Raw genomic sequence first — 11,581 nt, 5'->3', positions numbered from 1 at the left:
GTTCATATTGAAGTTTCGCCAAAGTGATGAGAGAATCAAAGTACTATACTTTTTAAAATCACAAAAGTGAATGATCATGTTTTGTTTGTTTTACTCGATTTGGCATTCACTAGTTGATATATATTGTTGATGTTACTATAGCCCATTCACATTTCTTAACATTGTTGAACCCGTGGCTCAAGAAGACCGTAATGAGCTCTTTTTCTATTTAAGATATAGATCGTATAATAATTATGAATTTTTTTGGTCAAACATAATAATAATTGTGAATTGACAAATGGAGATTATCCACGATCGTGTATTTATGGTTTCTTTAGCAGTGAATCACGAGACATTCCTACCATATCTATTTGTTCATTTACATCAATACACTATTTATAACAAATAATGGACGCAATAAAATATGAAAATATCCGACTTTATAACTAAGATACACCAAATAGTGGATATGATATAACAAAATTCTTGGATTTCTCATTCTACCCCATCCAATCCAAGCTTGGCTAAAAATCTAGACAACCAAACAAAGCCAAAAAGTTAACTGGAGAATGCTCGCGAATACGATTTCCATGAGAATCTAGTAATCCTTCCATGGCAACCTCCCTACAACAAGTGAGAAATAGGCAATTAGCTTTGTAGAATCTTTAGCTTTTTCCTATTCTCCTTGGATGGCATGTATGAATTATTTGGCTTAACTAGTCTCTAGGAATGTACTTAAATCATTTCAGTCATGCTTGTTGGAAAAAACTCTCTACCTACAAGATTGGAGCTTCTAAAAGGGAGTTTTGATTTCGAGGGCGTAATCTGAAAGGTTAATTTAATAAGTAGAGCATGCTGCAATTTCAACATTAAATTCATCACATTCATAGTTCAATCAATAATTCCAAAGTTAATTGATTACCAAGAGATACAGTGAAAAGAAGTTGGGAATCTTCCTCAAGCCTCTGGCTGCTCTTTTTTTTTTTTTTTTTGAGGTGGACATGCTCGCATTTCATGCCTTTTTTTTGAAATTATTTCGGAATTCAAGCAAGCTTCGCCTGAGTAACCAAGATATAAAAGAGGGCAGTTTGGTAAAAGCGCGCCCAACGCCCACGGTTGGGGCCTGGGGGTCGAGGGGAAGAGTGCGGTTCTGAAACAAACTGTATTTAATGTGAAAAACGCCCGCGAGCCTCAGAGAGCGAGAGAGAGAGAGAGAGAAAGCGAGCACACGAAGTGGTGGAAGGCGGGGACGAAGAGGAGGGAGAAGAAATTGACAAGGTCGAGGAAATGAAGGATGAGGACATAAGCTCAGGAGGCACCAACAACGACGCTTTCGCTCTCGCCAGATCTTCTCCGGCCGCTAGGTAACTCATGCCCTTCCTCGTCTCCGCGAGCGCACAATCTCCTTCAGCTTTTCTGTTTTTCCTTTCTAATTGACGGGTAAATCAGTTTCTTTGTTCACTGTATCCAAATGCCGCGTCTGCGAGAGTTCAATTTCCCTCGTGCGAGAAGTCGCGCCAGTGTGATTCCGAAGTCGCTCGATTTCTCGCTAGGGTTTACCGCTATTCTTGTTCCTTATTGTAGCATTGAGTGGCATTGGTCGGCGTAGGCTTTCGCGTTTGGCAGCTAAAGTGTAAGTGGAGGGATTGTTCTGTATTAGGACTAGGAGCTGATTCTTTTTTTTTTTTTTTTTTTTTTGGCTGGTTTTGGTGGGGCTGAGATCAAACGAGGGCACCTAATCGTTTGTTGTGTTTTGCTTAAAGTCTTATCCAGCATAATGTCGTTGAATTGGGGAGTGTTGGGTGTTCAGCGGAATGCTTCATCGAAGCATACATGCTTTTCAACTAGTAATTCTGCTTCCGTAGCTGTTGCGGTTTGCTGCTGTTGACAATCTACTTTTATCAGTTCCGCTGGGGCCTCATCTCCTGCTATTCCAGCACATGCTGGCACTGTGGAGTGGATGGGCCAGACTTCTAAGGCTGGCTCCCAATCTTTTGCTGGTTGGCATCCCCCAAAGGCATCCTTGAGCACAAGTGCTGCTGGCTCTGCACTTGGATCATCACAAGCATCATGTAGACCCTGGGAGAGAGGGGATCTGCTCAGGCGCCTTGCTACATTTGTTCCTTCAAACTGGTTTGGAAAACCCAAGGTTATAATCTGTCAACTTTGAAAGCATGTGCATATTGCGGTCAAGTCTGCTCTTGTGTTTTTACTTTTTTTTCCTTTGCTTGCTGTGTGCAACTGCTGGATGTTGTTTGGTTTTCTTCTCTCCCACTAAGTTCTTTAGCAAGTACCAGATAAGGCTATTGTATACTTTGCATTTTCACATATGCACGGTTTTGAACTGCTTGGATTGTTCAGTTATCAGGCTAGATTCTGTTGTATTTTAAAAACCAAGAAAACAAGAGTGTGTGCCAATTCTTCTGCAGGATGCCAGTTCCTTGGCTTGTGCACGAAGAGGGTGGATCAGTACTGGTTTGGACACGCTCGAGTGCGAATCATGTGGTGCAAGCTTGAAATATGATCCATCAGATTTTGTGGTGCTTTCTGGAGGTGACTTTTTATTGATCTAGCTCATCATTTCTTCATATCATGTAAATTCTTGTTCTTTTTGTGCCCTAGCTGCTAAAAAGTTGATAGCAGGTTGTTTGGAAGTGCAATTTCTTAGTTTGAAGTTACCTCTTGAATGCTTGGGAGCATGATATGGATTTTTTAGCAGGATATCGGCTATGTATGTTAGCATGTTGATGAATGTGATCTGATTGTCCTTAAAACGATGTAACTAAAATGAGAAGTGCTAATATTGCGAGGAAGAGAATGAGTGTGATACTTGATAAGTAAAGCCAATACTGTTTTGCTTGATTGGCTAATGCGAGTAGGTCCTTAGGATGTGGATTAGAGACTGAAAGCTTTTACCTCTTGATGCAAGACGAATGATTAAAGTAATTGAGCTGATGTAAGCTAGAAGAGCTTTCTGTACGGCATAATTAAGTAATTGAACCGCTTTAGGTAAATTCAGATTATGGACATCTTTTGAAACTGTTCTAATTGGGTTAACCATCAGCTTCACCTAGTCCAACAAACTATGCGACAACATACAATGGTCTAATGTAGTTTTATGACACCCTAAGTCCCACATTGATTGGAAGAGAGATTTTTAAATTTCCTTTTGAGGGCTTCACCCACGTGAATTTGGTTGGGTTGTTACAGATGATATAGCGAGTTAGACCAGGCTGTCACAAGTTTATTACGATTTTTCATGATTGAATTTATATCTGGGGAGGTTGTCTTGATGAGTACATTGAGTAGGGAGATGATCGAAGTCTGTCTTTTGAATGTGTGGAGTGGACTAGGCATTTACTGATGAGTTCGAGAAACCTTCCCAAAGCAGCTTCAAACTTTGAGTGGAAGTAGCTGGGTAGTTGCTTTGGGTTTTGGGCTTTCAAAAGGCAAGATTTGAGCTCATAGAGGCTCAAAATCGTCGTATCAAAACCAAAACTTTCGGTCAAAGAACTCGTAATTCAAAACTATTTTCAAACTCACCCTGGTTTTTAAAAATAGCTGGGACACTTCAGGTGGAGAGTGATGGATTTGTATCATGTACACATAATTGAGATTGCAAAGTAAACGATAGTTCATTGTGAATTGGGCTCTCACTTCAGTGTTCTTTTGGTCTAAACAAGTGGTGAGATATAATCTCTAAAGCATACATATGACAATAAATTCAGACGGGCAAGTAAGTTTTAAGTAGCATTTTATATGTACTTATAAATACTTGTACTTTAGCAATTGGGTTCACTGTTTAGTGAGCATTTAGGAGTGGTCAGTAAGGGATGTTGAGGTAGTAACAACATATGACTGAAGGGCTATCCATCTTGAAGATATGTTCACTGGGTCATGAAAGAATATTCTTGCAAAACCAAAGTTTCCCGAAGGCTGAAAACACTGTTGCGGTATGTTTGGTAGACTGGAGTCAGCCAGAAACGAAGATTGTCATTCCTTCATCTATTCCTTTTCAAGCGTTTGGAGCAAATTTTGTGGGTGGAATCCCAACTCCTATGGAATCCCGATTCTTGTAATTTATGGGAACGTTATTCGACTGCCTAGGCACTGGAATATTGAGTCCTTATATGGTCTTCAAACATGACTTTTTCTAATATTAAATATTTGGTAAGGTTGAGAGAGGTCTGTGCAGATCTTTCATATTTTCTCACTAAGCATTCATTGAGATGCTCTCTCACTCTCTCTCTCTCATGTGAGTGCGCCTAGAGGATGATCTAGATGACGCACGGCCATTATTTTGAGGCATTTAGGAAGAAAAATTAAGTCAAAATCGATGGGAAAGAGGCAGGGATAGCATTTATGGTGTTGGTTGGTGATGAAGTAGAGATGGGAGTGATGGCTATCGAGTGATTTGTCTTTTGAATGTGTTAAGTCTACTCTTTCAAAATTTTCTCTTTCGGAAATCGACTGGCTGGGTTTTATATTCAGTGTAAAGTTGTGGACAATTTAGGAAATGTACGCTAAGTCTTGATTTTAGGCAATTATGTAAACCGTAAACACATATGAAGGAAAAAATTCAGTGGGTTTCATTGTTGGATTTAAACATTGCAATGGTAATACTCACTCCTTTTCCTACTCCTTTCTATTCCATTCCTTCCTACAGAACATATCCTCAAGGTACTTCAGCTATTGACATCAGGCACGACCAGATACGAACCACTTGGTTTTTGGACGGGTAGAAGAGAAACCATTTGTTAAACCTTAATATTTTACCAATGATAAGATGGAGAGTATATCTGGATTGTCTTGATTTGGCTCTTTTAGTTTGTCTGCTGAGTAGTTAAATTGAAGACTTGGACAAGTATTAAGCAGATATTATGTAACCAGATATTACCATCACATCAATTTGCATATTTCCCGGAGTTGTGATCTTCATTCGTCATGTATTCTTCATGAAGCTGGTAGCTCTGGGGAAGATTTTGCTAAGCAGCTTGATGGAGGACATAAAGCATCTTGTCCTTGGAGAGGAAACAGCTGTCCAGAAAGCTTGGTGCAGTTCCCTCCTACTCCTCCATCAGCACTCATTGGTGGTTATAAAGATCGCTGTGATGGCCTTTTGCAGTTTTCAGCCCTACCAGTTGTATCTGCAACAGTTGTCGAGCAGATGCAGCTTGCTCGAGGATCCCAAATTGACCGTTTCCTGGCTCATTCACAGACTTATGTAGCTGGAGAATTGGGCTACAAATCTGAACACGTTAGTGGAATGGAGCCATCCTTCAAAGACGAGAATGTCAGCGCATACTTTCGTGTAAGAATTGTTTGAAGTTTTATTTTCAATATTATAATTCCTTCTATTTGTTTTCAATCATCTGATGCTACTGTTCTGTTCAATAGGCACAGAAGCTTATAAGTCTCTGTGGATGGGAATCAAGATGGCTTCCGGATATTCAAGATTGTGAAGAACATTCTGCTCAGTCAGCTCGTAATGGATACTCCTCTGGTCCTGTCAAAATCCAGGGCCGTTTGAAAGATCCTGCTCCAAGCAAAAGGGCTTTCTCAACTTCAGCTAATAAAAACTATGGGAACAGTGAGGTGCCTGGCATGGATTTTAAATGTGAGTCGAGGTCACCTTTGCTGGACTGTAGCTTATGTGGTGCCACGGTCAGAATCTGGGACTTCTTGACTGTTTCTCGTCCAGCTCGTTTAATCCCCAATGGCATCGATATTCCTGAAACGAGCAAGAAAATGACATTGACGCGAGGAGCAAGTGCTGCCAGTGGAATTAGTGGATGGATTGGTACTGATGGAGCAGAGAAAGAGCGGTTTGATGACCATGATGAGGCTGCAACAACTGGTAAAAGAAAATTAACAACACACGCAAGTGTAGATCTGAATCTGACAATGGGTGTTGGGTTAACCTCAGGGCCAGTGAACATGATGATGGTATCAGAACCATACCAAGATGCTGATATGGGAGGAGATTTAAAAATTGGTCAGCCTTCTGGGAGTGAGGTTGGTGATCGTGCAGCTTCATTTGAATCAAGAGGCCCAGGTACTCGTAAACGAAGTGCAGATGAAGGTGGAAGTACAGTTGACCGGCCACAGTTAAGGGTACACCAGGCAGACAGCTTTGAAGGTACTGTTATTGATCGTGATGGTGATGAAGTAAATGACAGCAAGCAGTATTCAGCTGGCCCTTCGAAGCGCATTCGAGAATCTGATGCCTTTGAAACATATCGTTTCTCGTATCGCAGAGACTCGTCTGAAGCTGGTCCTAGCCATCCCCTGGGTTATGACTTAGAAATGGATGCAAATAGAGGTGATCAATTTGACCAAATGAATGATCATATCATTGCTTTCCCATCAACCAGAGCTTCCACTCATGTGTCCTCTGTTATTGCTATGGACATAGAATGTCATAGTGCTGACGATGATTCACTAGAAAGCGTTGAAAATCATCCAGTTGATATTGATGATGGCAATTTTCCCTCAGCGTCTACATTCATGAATCCAGACTTAAATGACGTATCAGAATTCAACTACAGCAATCAGGCACAGCAGAGTACTTGCTTCCAACCAGCTGTTGCAAGAGTTGAAGGAGAAGCAGGAGTCAGCAGCACAAATGATGGCGAGGAAGTTGTGAACACAGAAACTATGACTGCACATGCTAGGGATGGGATTAGTTTCGGTATAAGTGGAGGAAGTGTTGGAATGGGTGCCAGCTATGAGGCAGAAATTCATGGTACTGATGCATCTGTTCACAGGTGTGATAGTGTTGTTGGAGATGCAGAACCAGTGGCTGAAGTTATAGAAAATCAGGGACAGACAGGGGAATTTGCGCCAGATCATGGGCATACAGATGATTTTATTCCTGAAGAAATGGATCGAGAGGACCCACATGGGGACAGCCAAGATGTGGTGTCCCGCTCAGTAGGGAGGGCAGACAGCGGGTCGAAAATTGTTGGTTCAACTAAGGCAGAATCCATTGAAAGTGGGGATAAGACTGCTAGCATGGATATGTTAGCACAAGAAAATATCGCTCATCCATCTCTTTCATGTAATGCTATCGTGTGTTCTGGATATGAAGCATCTAAGGATGAGGTGATGCAAGGAGGCCAGTCTTCTCCTGCAAATGATGGTGCTTACCTTGAGTCTGCTTTTGTGGCAGGAAATGGCATAGGTAAAGATTTATAACTGTATGGACATGGAATTGCTGCTTATTGGGTACTACACTTTTACTTTGTTGACTGGGAGCAGCTATGAAGTTACTGCGAAAAAATTATCTTGTCTCAACTGTTTGTCGAATGCTTTGACAAACACGACACTCCAAGTTATATATGTCCTTTGTGCTTTTCATTTTCATACTTAAGATGTTTGCCTCCAACATAGCTCTTGCTTCTGAAGTGGCAAATTTTTTTAGGCCCATTTGTACTTGCATGTAGCCTAATTTATGCACGCGTGACTGTATGACAGCCAATCATAGCTATGAAGTTACTGCGAAAAAATTATCTTGTCTCAACTGTTTGTCGAATGCTTTGACAAACACGACACTCCAAGTTATATATGTCCTTTGTGCTTTTCATTTTCATACTTAAGATGTTTGCCTCCAACATAGCTCTTGCTTTGGAAGTGGCAAATTTTTTATATGCCCATTTGTTCTTGCATGTAGTCCTAATTTATGCACGCGTGACTGTATGACAGCCAATCATAGCTAGCCACTTAGGGAGCAGGTGCAGGGTTGGAGGCAGATATTTTTCTTTTGTATTTCAACATTTCCATCTTGCTTATCTCTTTCTTTTCTGCTCTTTGGGTTTCAGGTCCACCTGTTGCAGAGAGTAATTATGAAGGAAGTGTTGAATTTGATCCAATTAAGCATCATAATACTTTCTGCCCATGGGTAAATGGAAACGTTGCTGCCGCTGGAAGCACAAGTGAGGGTTCCAGTTCTTCTGCAATTGCTACAGCTCTTTGTGGTTGGCAGCTGACCCTAGATGCACTTGATACATTCCAATCGCTTGGCCATGTTCCAATCCAAACTGTGGAGTCTGAGTCAGCTGCATCAAGGCACAAGGTTGATTGGATTTCTATCCAGAACCTTTATTTTAGTCATGTAGTTGCTTGCGTCCTCTCTCTCTCTCTCTCCTGTTTTTGGTATTTTCTGAAGCTTTAGGCTATCCTATTAATTTAGTTTAATCGGCAAAGGGTACGTATTGAAGTGCTTTAGTTAGTGGTAGATAGCGCATGAAGTTTCCAGATAATGGTGACGGTGGTGATCAATTGTATGTCTTTGCTGCACGTTTGGTGACAATAGTAATGGTTAAGCTTGTAATTGTAATAACTGTTACACTGTGGGGATTATGTAATGGAATAGCTATTACTTTGTTTAGCATGGAGCTGTAACAAAATGAATGGAATTAAATGTCCAAAGTCCCTCTACACTCATATATTAATTATCATGTAATTGTAAGTGATATATATAGATTGATGACACAAGTCATTTTAAATATTAAATAAATAAGATAATAGCGTTAATTGATGATTATTTATATAAAAATGTGTAATACTATGTTTAACCAATCAATAATCAACTTAATTTTTATATAATTTTTATGTAACTTATATCTTGCATAACGTTATATTGAATGATTAAATGTTGTCTTATTAAAAAAATTCATGAAATTTGAATAATTGTACCCAATAATCAACTAACTAAAAAAAATTGTCCTCATTGTTTTACGAGTAATATTATCAGAATATTATATTAATATTTGAATAACAATTACAATCAACATTAATGACTATCATAATTAGATTACTTGTGAGGTGATTTCTGATTATATTTTTTTTTAATTGACTATTGATCTAGTGTGTAAGGAAAAAGGAAGGGGCACTTTGGTAATAGCCATTCCACAAGCTCTTAGATAGGAGGGCCATATTATAACAATTAGTTAACATTATAAAAGTAGACATGTGAGATGATTGCTATTATTGCAACCAAACACGTTGTTGAAATCAATTCTTCGTGTAATTTTCTTTCTCTTTTTGATTGCTAAGTTATCACTTTTTATATCACCTGTATGACATGTTTGTAGGATGAGCACCTAACTCCCAGTCGAACTCTCTTGGCTTCCCACTCCTTCAGCAAAAGTCGTGGGCAAAACTAAAGATCTGGTAGTGCAGGTAACACTTTAACACAGTTGACAGTCTCTGCAGTTGTGACTCTATTATTAAATTTTACTTTTATTTTTGTGCATCCAATTTCAATGTAAATTAGATGTGGTCTTGTCAAAATTTATAATACTGTGGACTATCCAAAGTCACCTTATCTTTATCACATGGTTTTCTAGGAGGAACAGTTTGAATACAGACTACAATACCCCAGCTCATACTGCCAATTTGGATCCGCCTTCTTTTTCCGTCTAGCTTATGCTGGACTCAATTAATCTGACAAGATTGCCCTATGTGATGGTTTTGACAGGGTCTCCCTGCCTGTTGTCTTTTATTGTTCTCATCATTTGATGGCTATCTATGCCTCATTTCCCGTTATCCAAAAATACAGAATTTCTAATTTAGTCTTTTATTGTTTGTAACTGCCTAGTGTATCTTCACTTCTATTTTCTTCCCCTGTGAATAATGGTTGAGTTTTCTTTCAAATAGTAATTGAAACAGCACTATTCTAATCTTATGGTGATTTTAGGTTCAACAGTTGATGATCTTGAGTGGACACAACTCTACATTTTATGTGTCTAGACATGGAGATTCTGATCGCTTTCTATTAAAATATGTGTAAGCTTTTCTTTTGAAACATGTTTACCATATAGAGGATCAATCCTGGGAAATGCCAATATATCTGTTGGCCTTATTTAGAAGCTTTGTACGCAATGCCGCATGATTTGTGGTGCTTTCAGGGAGGTGCAGCAAATTACTCTTCAGTGATTTTGTCATTAGACCAAGCCTTGTTTCTGCTATTAAGAGTATCAGTGGATATGAAATTTTTGTGTGGATTACTGATTCTGCATTTAACTGTTTTAAGGACTCGCTTGCAGGGAATTGGCTGGAATGAAGACTTGATTCCAGCTTCAATTCCCTTTTTATCATTTAGCGCAATTTTCTTGAGGTGGCCCTTTCTGGTTGAAGGATTATTTCCTCCTCTATGATAACAAATATTGATCGCATTGCAGCAAAAAAGAAAACCAAAAATTTGGTCAAAAGGGTACTTCTATTTTTTATTCTTAATACTTTTGAAAAACAAATTTGAAAAGCCAACATTCTCACATATTTATCACAAGAAGACGAGAAATTGGTATTTTGAGGGCTGGATTCATTCTGTTCCATTAACCGACTTGTTCCTTCCCAATCTCGTTCCACGTTATCATTTTAAAACTCAAGTTACTTTCTTCAATGGTGATCACTGATGGGTAGAGAGTCCTGGGAACTTTCAAGTAATTGACGCAGTAGGTTGTAGTAATTGACCTCTCTGTCATTCTCTTTGTTAATCATTTACGAAAAAAGTTGTGAAAATGCGAACTAATTTATAAACTTGAGTTGTTTGTGAGACATGGTTTAACATTTAAATACTCTAGCACTTCCTCTCGCACATAGGCTGATCTATGGTTTAATCGAAACATGGGAATGAATCATACTTAGGGTGACATTTGAGGGGTTTAGAAAGGTTTGAATTCAAGATGCCCTGCTCTGATGCCACTTAGACACTGTGGGATCACTATCTACTTTTCTAAAAGCGTATGTGGTTAAGTGTAGGAATTGTCTATTACTCGAATACTTTAACATAGGGGAAAAACTTGTTACAATAATGTCAGTGGGCAGAATATCCTGTGATAGGAATTTTAATTTTGCACTCCCTTGCCAGTTCTATTTGTTGGCTTTATTTCTCTCCTCACATGCAGAGATCATTGCTTGAGCTATCAAAGTGTTATAGGTAGTGCTACTGGCATGGAGTTGCAAGCAAACTGCAGAGAGGGCGGGCTAATTGTCTACCTTGGAAGGTTTATCTATAGCAATAATCCACTGATGCAAAATGAATGAGATTTTGAAGAATAACACACTGCATCTTCGCGAAGACTGATTTGAGCATTTCTTGTTTTAGGGCAGCAAATGTTATCTATTGGGATGCGTTTCAACTGCGGACTATTGTAATCTAGATTGAAGAAGTCTAGACTATTGCTGTTCCTTTCTTTTTTTTTTGGCTCCGCGGACACTCTTATTTGATTAGCCTTTCTTATGAGTTCGGTCTAGCTTCTTCTGGACGACATAGGACAGACCGATGCTCAGTGCAATCTGTTGTCACAAGTGTTTTGCTGCTGGGAGATATATTACATAGTGACTAATCAATTTAGTTGGAACTCAAGCCTGGAATACATTCTTTATTGTTTTTAAATTGAATGGTGGAGAGCCTCTCATCACTGCGATTGTTGCTCCAATCTGAGTGCATGTCTATTTTAACTCTAATGAACTGGGGAGAAACTGACTTCCACGAGCAAAAAAATGAACCGCCGTGGCTGAGTTTTCGCCCTCTCTATTTTCAAGAGATTTGGTATTTATTGATCCTAAACAAGATCCTTGCTTACCCTGATGCAGC

General features: G+C 39.3%; 1 protein-coding gene across 5 annotated transcripts; it reads left to right on the top strand.

Moving 5' to 3' along the window:
- The first annotated feature begins 1,147 nt into the window (after positions 1–1,147).
- On the top strand, positions 1,148–11,254 carry LOC115737391. 5 transcript variants are annotated; one of them, XR_004015024.2, is made up of 9 exons: positions 1,148–1,343; positions 1,885–2,128; positions 2,409–2,532; positions 4,941–5,290; positions 5,377–7,162; positions 7,800–8,053; positions 9,075–9,162; positions 9,680–9,768; positions 10,922–11,254. XR_004015024.2 is itself a non-coding variant. In XM_030669496.2 (8 exons), the coding sequence occupies exons 1-7, from the start codon at positions 1,267–1,269 to the stop codon at positions 9,144–9,146; spliced, it is 2,907 nt and encodes a 968-aa protein (XP_030525356.1). In that variant the 5' UTR covers positions 1,148–1,266; the 3' UTR covers positions 9,147–9,162; positions 10,922–11,254. The 5 variants fall into 5 exon arrangements, 4 of the variants coding, with proteins under 4 accessions (XP_030525356.1, XP_048130977.1, XP_030525358.1 ...); XM_030669496.2 differs by lacking the exon at positions 9,680–9,768; XM_048275020.1 differs by lacking the exon at positions 9,680–9,768 and having other exon boundaries at positions 10,914–11,254.
- Positions 11,255–11,581: the final 327 nt, after the last annotated feature.

This window comes from Rhodamnia argentea, chromosome 2 (assembly GCF_020921035.1).
Source record: "Rhodamnia argentea isolate NSW1041297 chromosome 2, ASM2092103v1, whole genome shotgun sequence".
Classification (NCBI taxonomy): Eukaryota; Viridiplantae; Streptophyta; class Magnoliopsida; order Myrtales; family Myrtaceae; genus Rhodamnia; species Rhodamnia argentea.
The sequence above is the reverse complement of the archived record's forward strand: the minus strand, read 5'-3'. Positions and strand labels throughout refer to the sequence as shown.

Bases quoted from the DNA above. Each gene is read 5' to 3' on its own strand.
- LOC115737391 (XM_030669496.2), top strand. From the start codon at position 1,267: ATGAAGGATGAGGACATAAGCTCAGGAGGCACCAACAACGACGCTTTC. The intron at 7,163-7,799 runs GTAAAGATTTAT...TTTGGGTTTCAG, and splicing joins TGTGGCAGGAAATGGCATAG to GTCCACCTGTTGCAGAGAGT. The intron at 8,054-9,074 runs GTTGATTGGATT...ACATGTTTGTAG, and splicing joins CAGCTGCATCAAGGCACAAG to GATGAGCACCTAACTCCCAG.